This window comes from Scomber scombrus, chromosome 7 (assembly GCF_963691925.1).
Source record: "Scomber scombrus chromosome 7, fScoSco1.1, whole genome shotgun sequence".
NCBI classification, from domain to species: Eukaryota; Metazoa; Chordata; class Actinopteri; order Scombriformes; family Scombridae; genus Scomber; species Scomber scombrus.
In genome coordinates, this window is record NC_084976.1 from 6672708 (window position 1) to 6691352 (window position 18645).

Below are 18645 nucleotides of genomic sequence, written 5' to 3' on the forward strand. Positions count from 1 at the left end.
ACACAATTGCCTTTATGTTATGTGATCTATTTCTTTTGGATGCCTGTGTTAAGCAGTATTGGTTTATATATATGTAAAGACAAAAACACATACATTCCAACATTTTTTATTATTTAGTATTTTATCAAAATGAAATGCGACTGATACAAAATTCAATTCACAAGATAGGCTACATAAAAAACAGCAACATGGCTCACAAAAGAGCATTTCATAGAGTACACTAGGTCTAGATACATCATAAGCAAAGAACCCCGTCCACATGCCAGAATAACGATATACAATGACATGGATTCCCTTTTCATTAGTGTCATTGGGATTGTTCGGTCTCTCCCAAATATAAAAAGGTAAATACAATTAAGACAAGGATGAATTCCTTACAGCAAAATAGACAGTACAGCATGAGACAGTTGGTAAAATAACTACAGAAGGAGAGATATATGGTTTGTGTGTTTTAAATAAACCCTGAACAAAGTCTTAAATCCTTTTTGTGTGTGTTTGTTAATGACTATTCATGCTTAATAATCAGTGGTTTGTGCTTTCAATTACAAATAGTGCAACGCCTTTTTGATTTGTTTCCTATTGATTCAAAATCATATGAATCTGACACCTACACTGGAAGCATGTTCAACCATCACGCATGTCAAACATCTGTAGGTTCTTTGAAGATCTTTGAAGGTGAGGAAATACTCAAAGGAAGGCACATTCTTTAAAAAAAAAAAAAAAAACTATAAAGCTATACTTGATCCAAATTCACAAGACACATCTTTGAAGAGGAACTGCAGAATATGTGTTTTTTGTACAACAGAAACATGTAGGACACTTGAAATAAACATACAGTTAAAATATGTTTTTTAAGAAAAGTTCGTCAAGAGACTCACAAATTCAACTTGGTTTAAAAATCAAAGTAGTAAAAAAAGTAGCATACTGTGTGTATTACTACATGAGCTTTAAAGACAAAACCCCCCATTACAGGAAGCAGAATAAGACATTCAATACAACTGTTTACCACAGGAAGACTTTCCTTATTCTGAATGTTTGGTAACATCATGGCCTCTTAACAAGATTCTCAGTGTCACGACTAGTCCAGTGAGAGACTTAATTTCTAAAAAATAGAATATTTACACAAATATTGCATTTATTCACTAATATGTATTCTACACAATTCAGCTACAAATCTACCAAACGGTAGGACTAAAGTTGTTCATGCATGCTATAAAGTAAATGACCATTGGTAGTTGTATAGCTGAGTTGCAGCAACATCCTCTGTACACTGGTCCAAAATACCACATTTAAAATACTTGAGGTACTTTTTTTCTGGCCATGGAAGTTCACTGACTACAATTTAACCAATGCAATTATGATCATGTGTATAGAACTAATATGATGTATGATAGTACATGGGTTGAAACAGATGCATCAACCAACATCACTTGTCTCAGTGGTTTCAAAGTTGGATGGATAGATGGATGGAGAGATGTATGGATGGATGGATGGATGAATGGATAATTTTGGTGGTCGGATGTCTCAGCAGTTGCTGTCCTTTGTGTCCTTGCTCTCCTCTGGCACCTTGTGTACCAGCTGGTGGCTGGATTCTTGGATGCTGCTGCTGAGTGATCGGTTTAAAGCTGAATGCTGCTGCCTTACCTCTGACAGCTCGCTCTTTGGAGTCATCCTAAACCAGCCAGGACACATTAGACATTATTAGTAGTTATTAAATGCACAGATATTGTATAATACAGATTCTGTATAAGCATACTATGAAACAAACACAATCACATGTTCAAAATAGAGAGGAGCAAAAAGATCAAACTTGTAACTATTCCAGCTATACTTCTCATCCGTCTCACTTACCTCCCATCTGGGACTCTGTGTAAGCTCTCCGAGCGGCTGCTGACCTTACTGGAGTTTCCCCCTTTGCTACGTCTCTCTCCCCCCTCCCTCTCTCTCTCTCTCTCCCTCTCTCTGTCTCCGCGCCTGGAGCCTCGGCCGGAGGTGCCCCTCTCCATGTGCTCCCTGGCTGACATCTCAGACAGGGAACCTTGTATGTGGGGATCGTGATTGCCCAGAGCCGAGGTTCCTTGATTGGTGGTGGTGGCGGCGACGGAGGCGTTGGTGGTTGCGATGCCGGTGCTCGTGCCCATAGATTTAGAGATGACCTTGAGCTTGTGGGAGCTCGGCTTGTAGTGCTTCTTCTTGTGCTGGACACGGCTGTTGTGCTTGAGGAAGAACTCGCAGGACTCCTGGAGCACCCGGCGGCTCTCACTGATGGGACTGGGAGTCACAGAGCATGACAATGAAATCAAGCCACATATTTAATTGTCATGGAAACTGAATCTGAACATGTAGCAGGACAAATGGTCTTACTCTCTCTTGCGGGTCCTGTTGAAGAAGTAGGCCCACTGTGAGCACGTCTTTTTGCTGCTGACCCAGAACACTGCAGATATTCCAACCACCAGCGTCATCAAGTATTTCACCAGAAACAAGGAGAGGTCAGGACGGTCATGCTCTGTTGTCTGAAAAAAAAAACCAGAGATGAAATGGAATCCTTGTGATAGTACGACTGTGTGGACATTAACAAATCCAATTTTTTACTTAAGACAAAATCAAGCCTTTGAACTTTTCGCCTGAGGTACTGACATTTGAAAAAGACTTAACTAGTTTGTTTTTCTGTTGTGTTGCCCTTTTCACAAGTGTTCTTATATTTTCTTCTCTCTCCTGTTTTCACACAATACTGCAGCACACATTAGTTCATGTTTTACACATGAACAGTTGAACAGTTCACAGATACATTTTTGGAAAATTTTAAAATTGTAACAAACATAAATGGAATATACTGCATTGTACGTGTTTGTTAGATTTTCTCTCTAGTTGTCTTGTTTTATTTTGGGAATTTTAAGAGCAAATAAGAGTGTGTATTGCTCATAAAATTGTGCCCTTGGCTGTAGAGTCACTCTTCTGGGTCTGATGGTTTTTATGTGGTGTTTGTTTTATTTTCATCCCGTTACTTTAACATCTCATCAAACCTCTGTATGTCTAACAAACATTTTAGGTTTCTGTTAAATGATGTGATCAGACCATGCCAAGAGGTTCGTTTGATCACCACAGTTGTGCGTGTGCTAATATTACTGACAGGATAAAACTATTTTCAGCTGCTTGTAGTTTCATTTTTTGTAATCTGACCTTAATTTTTTTGATAAATGGTGTAGGAATCATTTAAAGCCTTTTGGATTATGATGACTATTTTGTAGCTTTATAACATGCTTTGACTCTTCCCTTTTTTAAACATGCTAACATTAACTTAGTGCTTTCCTCTAGTCAACCATGTAAGTTATAAAGTCTATTCTAATCTGTCATTTGGCTTTAACTTGAACCTCTTCAGTGAGTAAATAAGCCTCAGCTACCTTGTATGAGCAGGGGATGCTGTACTCTTGACAGCGGTCGTTGATCCAGGTGTTCTCCCAGGTGCTGCGGTGACTCAGTTCGTAGGTGTAGCAAGCCAGCAGGGTGACCAGCGGGACCAGGTAGAGGCAGCTGAACACGCCGATGCGGATCATGAACTTCTTCAGCTTCTCCTGGTTGCGCTCGTCGTGTTGGATGACCTGCCGGACGTGGTTGAGAGAAACGATGCCCGCCAGGATGAGGCAAAGGCCGACCACGACGCCCACGCACAGGGGAGCCAGGACGAAGTAGCGCAGGGCGTCCAGGTCGTAGAGTCCTACGAAGCAAACCCCGCTGATGTTGTCCCCTTCCACTTTGTTGAGGGCCAGCAGCATGACGGTCAGAGCCCCGGGGATGCCCCAGGCAGCAGAGTGAAACCATACCTAAGGACAAGAGGACACAAAAACATCGTTAAAAGCCTAAAGCTGAACCCTTTTGAGCAAAATCTAAAATGTACATTCATTTGAGCTACTATATTTGAGTATCTCAAAATGTGGACTGGCAATCCTCGTTCAAAATGAGCTCCTTATAATCTCCCTTTGTTGTCCTTTCTGCTCCAATCTCCTTTCTCCCCTCTGTTGCTTCCTTCTGAGGCAAAAATGCCACTTACCGCTTTTTTCTCTATGGCCTCACAGCTCCACTTGGGTCCAGCTGCCAGGAACCAGGTGATGGTGAGAATGACCCACCAGACGATACCTGCGATGGAGAAGAAGTAAAGGAGCATGAAAAGCAGAGTGCAGCCTTTACTCTGAGAGCCTAGCACCACTGTATCCACGCCAGTAGGATGGGCCGCCTTGGTGCAGGCCGCGTTGTTCCCCAGCAGGAAGCCGATGAAGTAGATGAGCGAGACGAAGCTGTAGCAGACGGCGTAGAAGATTATGGGCCGCTCGGGGTAGCGGAAACGTTTCACGTCGATGAGGAACGTGAGGAAGGTGAAGAGTGTGGCGCCCAGGCATATGATGGAGCACACGCCAATGAAGCTCTTGGCGAAGTCGATGTCGTGGGGTTTGAAGTACATGTTGGAGCAAGGCGGAGCGCAGTCCTGGGCGCCCAGGAACGATGAGCCGAGGCCCGGCTTTGTTTTCAGCTGCAGGGGACACCAGAAGCCCAGGTCCCTCTTAGCTGATGCAGGGCTCATCGGGGTGGTGACTGGAAGCTCAGAACCATCCGGGGAACCACATGGGTCTAATCTAGAGGACAAAAATACATTTATGAATCAAGAGCCTCTGCTGTTGCTTTTGTGGATCTTCTATAATTGTGGTTCTCTTACTTGTCGCACTGCAGCTCGGGCGGCCAGCTGATACCGAACACTCTGATGCTATCCTTGCAGTCGGACACAACGGTCTCACACTGCTCTCGACACGGACGGATCACTTTGTTCTCCTCGGTGCATGCTGGGAAGAAGGCCTGGCACAGGAAGTGGTGTACATCTGGAGAGCAGCGGAGGTTGGCCATAGGCATGAATGGCTGGGAAGAGATAAATTCAATTATGATCAAAACAAATGTGACACTGTTGCAGCTGTGGTTCCTGCTTGCATCAAGTAGATGAACTCACTCAGTATGTTCTAAACTTACTAGGTAAGTACAGATACACACGTTTTATCATCGTCACACACTTGTTTTGTGATATAACACATGCCTACAGTCGGCAAAGAATGACAAATCGAACATTTTTCACACTGCTCTTGTCACTATATAAATGAATTTCACTATGCAGGCTGTGGCAGTGGCCTGCAGTGTGTGGAAACGTTGGATTTAAACATTTGTTTTCTCCACAGGAAAACATCTGACCATTCCAAGCAGATAGCAATTAATCAAGATCAATCTGAAGAGACAACCCACAGCTTGAAAACAGACATACTTTTCCCCTCTGGTTTGATTATGGAACCTTGTGTGCCAGAATAATGCCAGACATTTTTTTCTTGTGAATTGAACTGGATAATTTCACCTCCTCGGACTAAAAATTAACTTGTTAATCCCATATTTACCGCATAGTGCCGGTGATGATTGGTCATTTTAATTGGTCATAAGCCAAAAAGGCTTTACAGTAAGGTATTAACTTTGTTTTGTTGAGCTGTGGAGCTCTACAGCGCCACACAAAGGGACCATTCACTGGCTGGGAATCGTTTTCCTCCGTTTCAACACCGTGGTCAAGAACTTGGGAACTGGGGGACGAAGGGGGGTTGGTGTTGCAGTATAGGTGGCAGGAAATGGGAAATGGGCGCCCAGACGTTTGGAAACACATACACACACACAAAACACAGACAGGCCAAGAAGACTGGATAGCACAGAGTTGTTGATAGGTCAGGCTGCTGAGGAGCCACAGTATTAGCGTGTCTACTCCATGTGGGGGGTTATCAGTCAGTGGCATAAACATCCCACAATACTTTGTTCACTCAGAACTTCTATTGTCTGAATCGTCTGAGACAATCCAACCTAATACACACACAGATAGACTAAATATTTGTACACAAAAACACACACACACACACACACACACACTCCAACACAGTCTACTATTCAATCTTTCTTTTTTTTTCTCTCCTGAAATCCAGTCTGGCAGTAAGCCCACATCTCTGGGGCCTGGGCTTGCCCCCTCTGACAGTAAGCGTCCTTGTTTCTCTCCTGTGGAGGTCCTGGACTCCTTCTCAATGAGCTCCTCTTGCTCAACAATCTGACCTTTTATTTGCTTTACTGTAAAAACCGCCCCCGATTTCAGAAACCTGCAACACGTATAACACGAAAAAAGATGACATTATTCACAAACACGGGCTAAACACTCACTTTTCAAACTTTCACTTAAAGTTTTAAGACTCGCAAGTGCTTCCTGTCTATCACAATATACCAGTTAATCTTTTTGTCCTCTTTGTATTCTAACACTTCAAACTCTTCTGTGTCAAAAGCTGGCAAACACTAGCGGAATCTGGGACCAAGGGCGGAAAAAGGTTAGCCCTCCTCCGGAAAATCCTACTGAGAGGCTGGACTAAGCCCGGGCTGCAGCACAAGTCTGTTTGATTACAGTGTCGGGGATTTGTGATAAATCACTGCATATTTTCAAAGAGAGCTATGTACAGTATGTAATGTTGAATGTAGGCCACAGAGTGTAAGCATGTCACCTGGGAGACAGGACCGTAGAGGTAAGACTGTGTAGAAGGGGGAGGGGGGAGGGGGGCAATGAGTGAGTGATTAACAGAGAGAATACTCATTGTGGTATGCAGGGTAGGCTTTGTGTGGGACTGGGCGTGTCTCTCCCCTTCCTCCAGAAATCAAAGGCCCCACACAACAAAGTCGATAGAGTTGCCCGTGGCCAAGGTTGCTGTGAAATAAGAAGCCTTTACCTTTGCCAGATGCCACACAAAAGACTCCTTCAACAGATCACTGTTCACGCTCGACACTCTCACACCAAACATGTGTAACCCAAACTCTGGCCTTAAGGAATGCCAGGATACAGGATGCAACTACTATCAGAGAAATGTCTCTGCTGAGGAGAGACACAAGACAGCATTGAGTCTTTAGGCAGAAGAAAACAGAAAACCGGTTTGTAGCCATCACAGTGCTAAAGGTGTTAGGACAAGGACAACATAACAGAGTCCATTCACTCACCATTTACTTCATGCACATTTTACACTGAACTAGACCGGTGACTAAATTTGCAATTGTCAAACTCAAATTTGAGTTCTCACACTTTTTGTGAAATTAAATATACATTATAATTATACTTATATATTATAATGAGACACTGCAGCAATTATGAAGATTTCCTTTCAATTTAAATCTTCCAAAAGAGGATAAAACTTTTTTTTGAATGTATTTGTGGAAACAGTGTCTAAACTTCAAGCTTATGAGTGAGTGTTTCTGAGTGACGGCCGGTGTTGCTAGGCACATGCTGCAAACTTCTGTGGTTTGCATTATGTCTATACATACTATACATTGATATATTACATTTTTCACTAAAGCATCTATCCTATTATAACATTTGAGGGGACTCATCATGTTTGTAGCAAGCCAGGCTAACTGTTAAATGTAATTTCAACACCTGCTGAGGTGCACACTGTTCATCCTGTCCTAAACTACATAGAGGGTCTAACTATACAGCTAACCAGCTAACAACAGTGGCTGCTGGTTAACCACCTGTGTGGAGGTTGAAACTAGGAAATACTACAAACCAATATGTGTGCTTGCCCACACAGAAATCTAACCAATCAGTAGTGACATTTAAAGCTGTAAATGTGCAAAACAGCCCAATTTGGATTAAAGTGGAATTATCGCTATAAAACATGTCTGCTCAAACAACTGCAGTCTTTTTGAAGATAATCCTGATGTTTTTATTACGAAGCAACTTCAATGGCAACTTTCAGACCTGAGTACGCAGTGTGTAACGCCCCTCTAAAACATCTGCCTTGTAGGTCATTGACATCAATAAGAATGTTCTTCTTTCTTAATGTAATTTACTTTTTAAAGGACACTACATTATTTGTTCCAGGAGGAAGATGTTTGAGTCGGCTCAGCTTTAATGTGGCAGTGTATTGTTGTTGTTTTTGTCCTGTAGCAGGATGATGGTTATGGGAATTCAAGACTAAACTGCACAGATTCATCGTTTCAACATTTGCATTACTGGACAGTGCTCAATAACAATTAGCCATGATTTGTGGACAAACTATGGCGGATAAACTGTGTGTGCCTGTCCTGTTGATGACCATTACAAAATAGTAATTACGGTTCAATCAATATGCGCGTTTGAACACTGAGAGACGCTGGCATTTAAGGACTGAAGCCACTAACAGCACTAATAACAGCAATTATTTTGAGATGATATTCATTATCTTTAAATGTGACCAGAATTTGAATTCAGGAAGCTTTTTTTTTTCTGACATCACTGGCCGACATAATTACAATATAATAACAACTCTCCATAGAAACTCAGATTCATGAGATCCTTTAAAGTGGGTTAGCAGCTGTTTCCCCCATTTATATACATTTTCCTCCTTTTAGAAACACACTTAAAGGTTGGAAAAATAATCTTACTCCACATTGTTTGACACTATAACATATACAGTATATTCCTGCTCTTTATTGCATAGAGTTATTACGGTTTAAGGGATTAAGTAAAGTGGCCAAAATCACTATCAAAGGCAGGGGGAAAATCTTTAACACGTTAGGCCTGTAAATCAAGAAGTAATTATTATTTTCATGAATCCATTTTCAGGAAAAATAAAACACATTGTATTGGCAGGAAACTACTCTGGCTAATGCCCAACAAGGCCAATATTGGCACAATATATCAACAAATTGATATATGGGCCTTATTTAGTGGCAATAAATAAAAATTGGGGGTAATGACATGATGACTTACATCCATATTACTGGCTGCAATATCCTGATCGTAGTGCTCCATCATGTTGGGAAAGAAAGTCATGTTGTAGGGCATCCCCAGGCACCGATGCACTTTGATTGGCTCACAAGTAAACAGGCTGTGGGCACTGCAGCCTCCTGCCCATAACAGAGCCAGGCACACCCACAGCGGTCCTGGCATCAGCATTGCGTTGGCTGATAGGGAGTGTGTCTCAGTGAGTGTGTATCTCCTTTCGTGGTGTTAACTAGAGCAAGTTTGTTTTTGGCTCAGTGTGAGGATATCTTGGCCCAAATGTTGAATTCCCCTTGGCTCACACTGTCAACCGCGTTCCACTTCCCCTGGGCTCATCTTAATGGAGACGGCGGGTGCAGCAGCAGCAGGTAAAGCTTTCCCATTAGTCCCCTGTTTGGTCAGCAGGTGCTGTCACTGATAGGAATCCCACATCTCTGAAAGGAAGAAAAAATATACAGAACTGGGTTTATACATTCAGGTACAGAAGGACATAAGCTTATTTTGAAAGGTGTGTTTTGCTCTACAACCATATTTTGTTAAGATTTATCTTCAGGAAGCCCAGCTGAGAAGATTCTTGTGATAGATTATTGCTACACTTACTCCAGAACTTCAAGATAGAGATACGCTGAAGCCCTATCATCAAAGCAGTTTATCATACAACCGCTCATTGTGCTGTCATCTAGAGGATGAAAATTAACTCCTCATATTTCTCCTACAGGTCCCTTGAGGTCCCAGGCTCTGGGTTTGGCATGCACTGCTTTGAGATGAATCAGTCAGATGGATTTAAGGGACCAAAATCCAGTCAATCCCCGTGCAGGCTTTCAACTGCACGCACGCACACACACTGGGTGGGGAATGCTAAAGATCCAGGGTGATTCAGTAGAATGAGTCTCGGCTTGTTGATGCACATTAAACTTCACATTAAAGTGTCAGAGTTTCACGAACAAGAAGAATCTTAAATGGCTGACAGCCCAGTGAATACAAAGACGCAGTATTAGTAGGTTCAGGTTGATGTGCTTGGTAGTTTTATAAAGGATAACAGTTGTGGCTATATATACCACCACATACACTTGTCCCATACAAATAAGCTAAACACACTAATTCAGAAAGTGGTGTCAAAGTGAGTGGGATAATCCACTTAAATGTTAACCGTTCTGTGGAGGCTATTGCGGTATGTAAAATAGCCAGTAGCATGCAGTTCTTTGTATAAACATATGGTATTTTACAATAGAGACATTACTCCTTATTGTTTATACAGGTGCTTGAAATTCTGATGTTTATCGCTGGTGGCAAGAGTTTACTTAGTGTTACCACATTCCTGTTTATATGATAGGTAACCATATTCATTACAGTGTGCGTTGAAGTCCTGTAAATTCCTGTAGCTGGCCTCAAATACTAATAGAAAGCAATTTTAGCTGATTATTAGCATAAAGTGTTCGGTTAGCACATTAGCAAATGATTGAGAAGAGTAGCAAAACAAATGCTTAACACGAAACGTTGCCAACAACAACGAAGCTGATATGATACGTGAGTAAAAACACAGTTAACAAATTCATATCATGTAACTAATACCCTGCATACTCCCGCAGTTTAGCAACTGAAATATATGTCAGTTTGCCGGGGGCTGTGTCGCCGTTTTCCCGTCATTCACACGCCAGCTGCGGGTAGAGAGTACAGTAAACATGCCTGTCTCGGTTGCTGCTGCCATGGGTCGGGGGCCCCAGTCAACTTCGGTAGCTACAACAAAGTTAGAAAACTACTAAGGGAAAAAACGAAACACAAAAACTTACCCCCAACTGTCATGAAGTGAGTTCATGTAACAGCTGACTACATGGATACTCTACAGAGCAACTCTGTGGGGAATTTGGTAGCGTGTTTCCTGCGATGAACTCCGACACACAGACCTCCGTTTGCTCCTGTCTGGCTGAGCCGCACTCATGCTGCTTTCAGGAAAGTTGGGAATGTCGTAATTTTGTTATAATGCATTTGAACCCATGCGGGCAGTAATGTTGCGTTCATTAAACACACTTAAAAATAAATGATACAAAACAAACACTAAACAACCATTTAAATTAATGTCCTTCACATAAAACGTATGTATATTATAAAAATGTCTTTATATAATCTTTTTTTTTGGGTACACTTTTACACTCCCTGATACACTTTTCTAAACTAAATGAGCGCTCACATAGGGAGGAAAGTCTTTTAGCCTTTTTCAATGATGAACTTGAATGCACCAGCAGTATACTAGGGCAGGGGTTCCCAACATGAGGCCAGGATCCCCACAACAGGTCGGATGAATGATTAGACAGGATAGGATACAGGAAAAAATATTTTGGAAACAACTCTTTTTTAAACAACAACAACAACAACAACAACAACAACAACAACAACAACAAAAGTTTCTCTTAACTTTTTGCTTTATTTCTTGTAGATTGGTGTATTTCACCGCCTCAAACCTCTTAAGTTTATTGAAATAAAAAGAGGTCCTATTTCTAGAAGGTTGGTCGATTACTTCATCAACAGAAATTTAATCAGCAAATTGAATGATCGTTTTAATTATTTGAAGCAAAAATGACAAGATTAACTGGTTTCGGCTTCACAAAAGTGATGATTTATTTCTTGTCTTTGTCGAACATGATTTTAAGCTGAATTTCGTTGGGTTTTGGACTATAAGTCAAACAGAACTAGACATTTGCAGATGTGACTTTGGATTATGGGAAACTTTGAACAATTTTTTAAATCTATTTTCTGACATTTTGTGGACAAAAAGATTGTGTACCACTGTAGCAGGGGATCACCGGGAGCACTTGAAGGCAGCATTCAGATGGCAGATGAGGGACGATCCCTGACAGCTTAGATGTGTGATCTAAAATGGATGACAGCACAACATTATAATAAGAGTTTGTTAGTTAGAAATCAACGTCTCAGTTGACATTTTTGTTCAACTCTGGACTTAGGAGGTGCTGTGCCTTTTTTCATGGAGATGAGCAGGTGAAGACAATGGTGTAGTTTTCCTAAATGCCACTAGATGGAAGTCACTGATTTAAATAAAGTTCTTTAACATGACCAGTATAACCCAGTAATGCCTCCAGAGATACTCTAAAATGTCATGACAACAATAGGCTACAGCCAAATGAAAAACATATAAGCACAGATGAATGTCTCTATTAAAATACTGTGGACTTATCCTGGAAAACTGTCACAAAAGTATCCTATCCTACATAAAGGTAACCATAGGAACACTGGGCTGTAAGTCATTGCAGGGTGTGTTTTCTGATTGTGGTCAGCCGTTAATGGAGCAGCACACTGTTAAATTACAGTGACATAAAAACTATATTTAATTTTGCTGTGGCCCCCCTGGATATGCTACAAGGACCCCTGGTGTCCCCACAGACGCTTATCATATAGTATGTACAATGAACACATAGCATACATACATTATGCCATTTCGCAATTATCCACCTGAAGGCGCTGTATCCTCTACTTGTCACATTCATGTGACCGCCGTGGAGAGGCGGGGTTACAATGTAACCATTTAGGTGCTACAGTGTAACCAATAAAGTGTCCGTGACAACTGTGCGCATCTGCTCACCGTCTCGCTATCCATTGCTTTTCTCCGCGGATGGAAAGGACACCACCTCGGACATCAAATGACAATTCTAACGGAGGCGCCGCCAAAAAGGGAACGGGACTGACTCATTACACGTTCATATGAGGTGGGTAAGCTTGTGGTACATTAAGAGGGAGCACAATAATGTAAATTCCTGTAAAGCCGTGATGTGCTGTGTATATAGCCTAACGTGGTGCGGATTGTCTGAGTGCGCTGTGTGATGGATGCAACAGGGTTATTTCGCTCGTACGGGGGAGGCTGGTCTCCGTCCTCATAGTTTGTGGCGAGGCGCTGGCCTGTTGCTAGGAAACCTTTTGACAGCTGGGAGCTTTTTGGAAAGTGACAGTTAATGCACTAATGTTGTCTGCTTATCTGGCAACCCAAACCTTCCTCATTCTTCACAATTCAGTTCCCTGCGCGCTATTCGTGCGTAAATCCTAATTGTCTCTTGTGCGTAAAAAAGACAGCATTTACCACACCGTGGTTGTTTTCAGTCAGGAGATTACAGTGTTTTGCAGGGAACAATGGCCTACTTGTTGTGATTACCAGATCCTAAATATATCCACCTTCCGGATATGTTTAATCTTTTCTGAGGCAAATATGATGGGAACTCATTAGGCTACGTCTCAGCCAGTAATTCAAAATTTAAACATTTAAAAAAAAAAAAAAAAAAAAAAAATCCCGAGATATGGGACACATTGCTTAATTTAATGTCATTCGCTATCTAAACTTCCAGAGCTATCCATAATGAGGGCATTTATAGAGAGAGAGAGAGAGAGAGAGAGAGAGAGAGAGAGAGAGAGAGAGAGAGAGAGAGAGAGGGAGTAATAACCACTATAGCCTGCCACCAAGCAGATATGAGATCACCCTCTTTTTTTTTATCTCTCAGGGAACAATTGTGATCTGCACACCTGATGTGGTTTTCACATATACTTGTGTTTGATTTTGCTTCCACATACCACTGAAAACCATATCATGTTTGAAATTCATGTAGGTTAAGGTACAAAATATGTCCAGCATGTGTCAGCCTGTGTCGGAGTTGGACTCAGAATCCCTCTCCTCCTCATCAGTCAAGCAGTTGCCTGTGGCCGTGACTGTCTGAAGGTCACTCATGAATGGATCAATAACAACATCTCACTGGAGACCACTCTCAAGAGCAGGCGGTAGTAAACTTAGCCCTGCCTACACTAAGGTAAACCATATTTATACACAACCTTACACAAGCTTTTCTCTTTAATATATCCACACGAGACAACCTGATGCGGCTTATTGTACAGTGAGTGAGCAGCTTGAATTTCAGAGTCCATCTCTGCTGACCTCTGATTCCCTCTTGTGCTGCTGGGTATTATCTTGCGTGAGACTGTGGGATATCGGATTCAGGTGTGTGTACCACATCATGTCAAGGTTGTAGCTACACCAGAAGGACTTAGTGTAATTTGGACTCCCAGCTTGTTCTGATGTTCTGAGAAGTGCTGAGGTTGTTTATTCCTTTCTCTAAAGTAGAGCCGCCTGTGGCTTTCAGAGCGTTGGCTGTGCTTTAAATGAAAAGGCCTTGAAAGGAAAGCTAGAAGAATTGTCAAAGTCAATACTGATGTAGGTGAGACAAGGGGGAAGTCAGCATTAGGCTTGATGTGCGGTTGCATCCCTTCACACATCGCACAGGCGGTTGTCACACTGTGGCTGGGGTTGAGCGGATGGACTGAGTAAAGCTGACATGCTGTTCTGTCCTATCAGGCTGATGTATGTTCCCAGTGAGGAGACTACAGTCCTCAGGAGCCGCATAACACCTCCCCTCCACCTCCATCACCATCCCCTCTTCTTTAGTCTAGGGGCATGCCTTCTGAACCCAGCCTCAGGTAGGTGGACTGCTCAGTGCAACATACTGTACACGCATGCTGAAGACTCATGGCACGAATAGGACAATTCCTTAAATAGAACAATAAACACTGGGAAAATGCTGGATTATTTCCACAAATGCAGATCAAGAGATATTTGCATATAGGACTGAGAGCACTATTTTTTTCTTTTGACCTGAGGAAGATCCATGTAGGATCAATATGTTGTTCAATAAAGGTGTTCCCAGTGTGCACTGTGTGCGCCAATAGCTCTCAGTAAAAACAGACTTGCTTTCCTCCATTCAACATTCCTGTTATCTAACATATTTGGTAAATGTAGTGGAGGATACTGACGGGTAAATCCATTTAAAGGATAAAGCTGGCAATATTCTATATTTTTGTGATTTTGAAAAATCCCATTAAAATACCAAAACCATCCATGTGTTAGTCCATCTTTCATCTTCCCCAGCTTGTCTGTAGCTCTTAAACTCAAACTCATTCATTTCTGCTGAGCGGGCAAGTCTGTAAAAAAAACAGGTCATGCATATATATACATATTTTAATCTAAATACTTTCCTTTAACAACTGTGCATCATAGATTTTTAGCAAACTTTACTCAACCAAGAGTAAATTGTCTATTAGTTGGGACTATTTTCAACCCTGGATTTGGTGTGTTAAAGATTATTTACACATTACACAGGGTGATGTAACTGTAGCCAACAGGAAATAAAATGTTCATGGAAATGAAGAGACATGTCAACCAGTGCCTCAGTGTTGCTCACTGATGCCTTTTTAATAGTGTTTGAAAAACAATGGAGCTCTATGGCACAGAGGAGTACGATATAGAAGGCTTTGTTAGAAGGATCAATTCAATTAATGACTAGTTTAGTCTTTTATCCATTTTGATTTGTTGACAATAAAGAGAAATACAGAATATCACTATATTTATCCTTTAAAATTGGTCTTCTCACCTCTTCCTTTTTGAAACAGATTCTACCTTTTATCACTTTAAAGCCACTTCGTGCAGGATTTGAAAAATGTCAGGCTTTGGCACTCCCCAGGGGGAAGTGTAATCATATAGTAGCTTTAAAGCAGAGCTACGTCGATTTTACACAGCAAGGACAGTTTACCATCACAGGAAGTACAATTCAGCCTGTAGAAATAACAACTACTGGTGATATCAGCTCAGTTTGGGTTTAGACACAGCAGAGTTTCATCAGAGAGGCCGCATTACAAACTGGGCTTTGAAAATATTGGGACATTTACCAACTATACTAGTCTTACAAGACTATGTTATGTGGTGCATTATGGGAAATATAGGGTATATTATTTTTGGAGCTTGACCATGGATATATTATAATAATTGAATAATGGACTCAAAGATGGCCCCTATTTAATCAATATCAAAGTTCCCATTCAATCCATAGACTTTACATTGGGATGTCACAGATTTTAAAATCACTTTTCTAAGTTTAAGTTAAATTTTACAAATATAAAACCATCATGGCTTAAAAACTCATAACAGAAAGTGTTATAATTTAGCTTATTTTCATTTTGAGGTGTCCTGTCAACAGTTTTATAGACATCTTACCATGGTGGTCTATAGGGAAAATAATACAGTGAGTAGTTGCTAGGAAAAATTGGCAGCAAGGTTATGTGGTGGCACCATATATGATTCTCTTTATACAGAACTTGACTCATGCTAGGGACACATAACTTTATGGAAGCACAATACTAAATTGCTGTTACACCCCTTTAAATATCCAAGATACATGAGAGTCATCAGCTTTAAATTGATCAGAGTTATAGAACAATATGTCATTTCCTATTTTCCAATTCATCACCATTATCAAGGGCATCAAAGGTTTCCATCCCTCCTCTAATCCCCCACACCACGTCTCCGTCTCTGGGTTTTTAAATCCTGTAATTTCCCTTCCCTCTCACGCAGCACGACAAATTTGTCCTTTTCTCCCTCGACTCTTCTTCCAGCAGAGTCCAACTACCAAACAAACAGCCTGACTCATCATCCATCCTACCTCTGGCCCATAGCGCATACACGCACACACCCACACACACCCATTATTTTCTCTGTCTTACACCCCGTCACCATGAAGGTGACAGAGCAAGCCTCCTGGCAGACAGCAGCATTTAGAGTGACGGCCGGGGCTGTAAGTGGACAGAGATGGATTTGGATAGACAGGCTGGCGTGCAGCTGATGGAGGGGTACAAGAGGAGAGGGACCTGGGGATGGGTTGGAAAACACAGTATACTGGTTGCCACATGGGACTACAGCATATAGACAGCCAGTTTGCCCATCAGCCGGCCACACTCTTTGAGACAGATTCTCTAGTGTAGTTTGAGTATTTGTCTAATGGACAGTATCCACGATCATTAAACTGGCATCATTTTTCTTTGTAAGTGTGGGGGCATTGTGGACATGTAATTTATAGCCTTTTATGTGATTAGAAAAGTGTCATTGTGTTTCATTTCCTTCCAGATGCAATTTCAAATCATGGAAAAATGAAAGTGAATGTAAAAATGTGATTTTGCTCTACATCTCATGCTTAGAAAATGGCCTGTATTAATCTTGGGATGACAGCAGTGTGTACAACTTGTATACTACTATAGCTAGTAGCTTCTAGAAAAACATTAAAATGAACATATATTTATCTATAGATTAAACTCCTACTATGTTGGTCATTGTGATAATTGTTTAAAAAAAAAAAAGACTGTCATGTCATATACATATTAGAGGTACAATGATGATGACAACACGACTGAAATCTTAACAGTGTTGTGCTAATAATATATATATATAGATGAGAATAGCACCTTGTTGCCAGACAGAGGACATACTCATCCAGATATTCATGACCGTTTAAGCCAAATAACACTTTCAGTTATTTAGTACTCTGAAGGAGCTCACTGCACACTGCTCTACACAGTTTTGACTCTCTCATTAGGCACCTGCTTAGAAGAATTTTAAGTGTGTGAACCTCTCAACTCACCAGTACTCCAAGTGGTGAAGTGACATACAGCAACAGTTTGATTAAAAAACTTTAAAAAAAAACGTATAGTTTTCAGCCATTTTCCCTTTGTTTAATGATATGGTGAATAATTACAACCTTTGCAAATAAACATATGCTTAAATAATGATTATAAAATGTATCAATTTATTTTTGTCAATATTCTGTCAATAATTAGTAATAGCCTACTCTTCATTCTACTTCACTGAGGACTAGGCTATAACTGAAATCTTAACAATGCCAAGAGTATACAGCTAGCATGCTAGCATCTCTGTGAGACTTGTGCACAGCGGTGCTTTGAAAAAAATGCTAATATCAGCATGCTAACACGCTCATGTTTAGCAGGTACAGTAAAATTTATCATGTTCACCATTTTAGTTTAGCACGTAAGAATGCTAATTTGCTAATGAGCTAGCACTAAACAGAGTACAGCTGAAGTATTAGACAAATGAAAAAGATATTTTTAAATCTAGTGAATTGATAAAAGGTTGAATTGTAATAGTAGTTGTCATAGTGCAGAGCGGTGCTTTGAAAACAATGCTAATACAAATATCAGCATGTTAACATGCTCATGTTTAGCAGGTACAGTAAAGTTTATCCTGTTTACCATCTTGTTTTAGGCATTAGGATGCTAACATTTGTTAATTAGCATTATACACAGAGTACAGCTGAGGCTAATGGGAATGTCAATAGTATTGCAGTTATTTGGTCATAAATCTACGAACAAATGAAAATATTTAATTTGATCTAGTGAATGGATAAAAGGTTGAATTGTAATAGTAGTTGTCATAGTACCAGCAGGAGGGAGTAGCAGTAGTTGTATTATCACTGTTATCATCTATGTCATTCTGTCTCCATTATAACTTCATAGAGCTTTGTCTTATTCATTAGTTCTCCAGCTTAACTCCACAACCTGTGTGTGTGTGTCTGGCAGTAGGGAGATGCTGACAGGACAGAGGCTCTGCCAGTCAAAGTCCCACCAGGACTCAGTCCTCTCTGCCCTCAACCAGCAGAGGAAGGACGGCCTGCTCTGTGATGTCACCCTGGTCGCTGGTGAGCAGAAGTTCCACGCTCACAAAGCTGTCCTGGCAGCGTGCAGCGATTACTTTCGGGTGAGTCCAGAACCTTGCTATACACAGTACTTTCCAACCTAAAGTTCCTGTTTCGCAAAGGCCGTTGCATGTTTATCAGGATGATATTAGCCTGTCTATAAAAAGTATGCATCTGTCAGGCAGTGTGGCCTTCTGTGACTCGTGCTGATGTGATGAAGGTGCCAATTTGATATTACGTAACCATCTTCCAAGACTGGTTGAGTTTTCAATCAGGCCACTAAACATGTCTACCCCACATTGCTGCTGACCCAACTTC

General features: G+C 41.1%; 2 protein-coding genes across 2 annotated transcripts in view; one reads left to right on the top strand and one right to left on the bottom strand.

Annotated features, from left to right (window-relative positions):
- Positions 1-832: 832 nt before the first annotated feature.
- fzd6 (frizzled class receptor 6) lies at positions 833-10724 on the bottom strand. The gene is made up of 8 exons (XM_062422279.1): positions 10594-10724; positions 8792-9237; positions 4709-4905; positions 4049-4628; positions 3402-3821; positions 2365-2513; positions 1852-2271; positions 833-1672 (listed from the first exon to the last, which is right to left on the bottom strand). The coding sequence occupies exons 2-8, from the start codon at positions 8975-8977 to the stop codon at positions 1525-1527; spliced, it is 2100 nt and encodes a 699-aa protein (XP_062278263.1). The 5' UTR covers positions 8978-9237; positions 10594-10724; the 3' UTR covers positions 833-1524.
- Positions 10725-12484: 1760 nt separating this feature from the next.
- Positions 12485-18645, top strand: part of klhl32 (kelch-like family member 32) — a 28815-nt gene continuing 22654 nt past the window's right edge. Inside the window, exons 1-3 of the mRNA XM_062422280.1 lie at positions 12485-12522; positions 14151-14272; positions 18212-18389. Coding sequence (XP_062278264.1) covers positions 14250-14272; positions 18212-18389 — 201 coding nt within the window. The 5' untranslated portion in view covers positions 12485-12522; positions 14151-14249. The remainder of the gene's footprint in view (positions 12523-14150; positions 14273-18211; positions 18390-18645) is intronic.

Coding starts and splice junctions, on each gene's coding strand:
- fzd6 (XM_062422279.1), bottom strand. CDS start 8,977: ATGCTGATGCCAGGACCGCTGTGGGTGTGCCTGGCTCTGTTATGGGCA. Junction 2,514..3,401: donor GCATCCCCTGCTCATACAAG/GTAGCTGAGGCT, acceptor TTTTTTTTTCAG/ACAACAGAGCATGACCGTCC. Junction 2,272..2,364: donor AACAGGACCCGCAAGAGAGA/GTAAGACCATTT, acceptor TGTGACTCCCAG/TCCCATCAGTGAGAGCCGCC.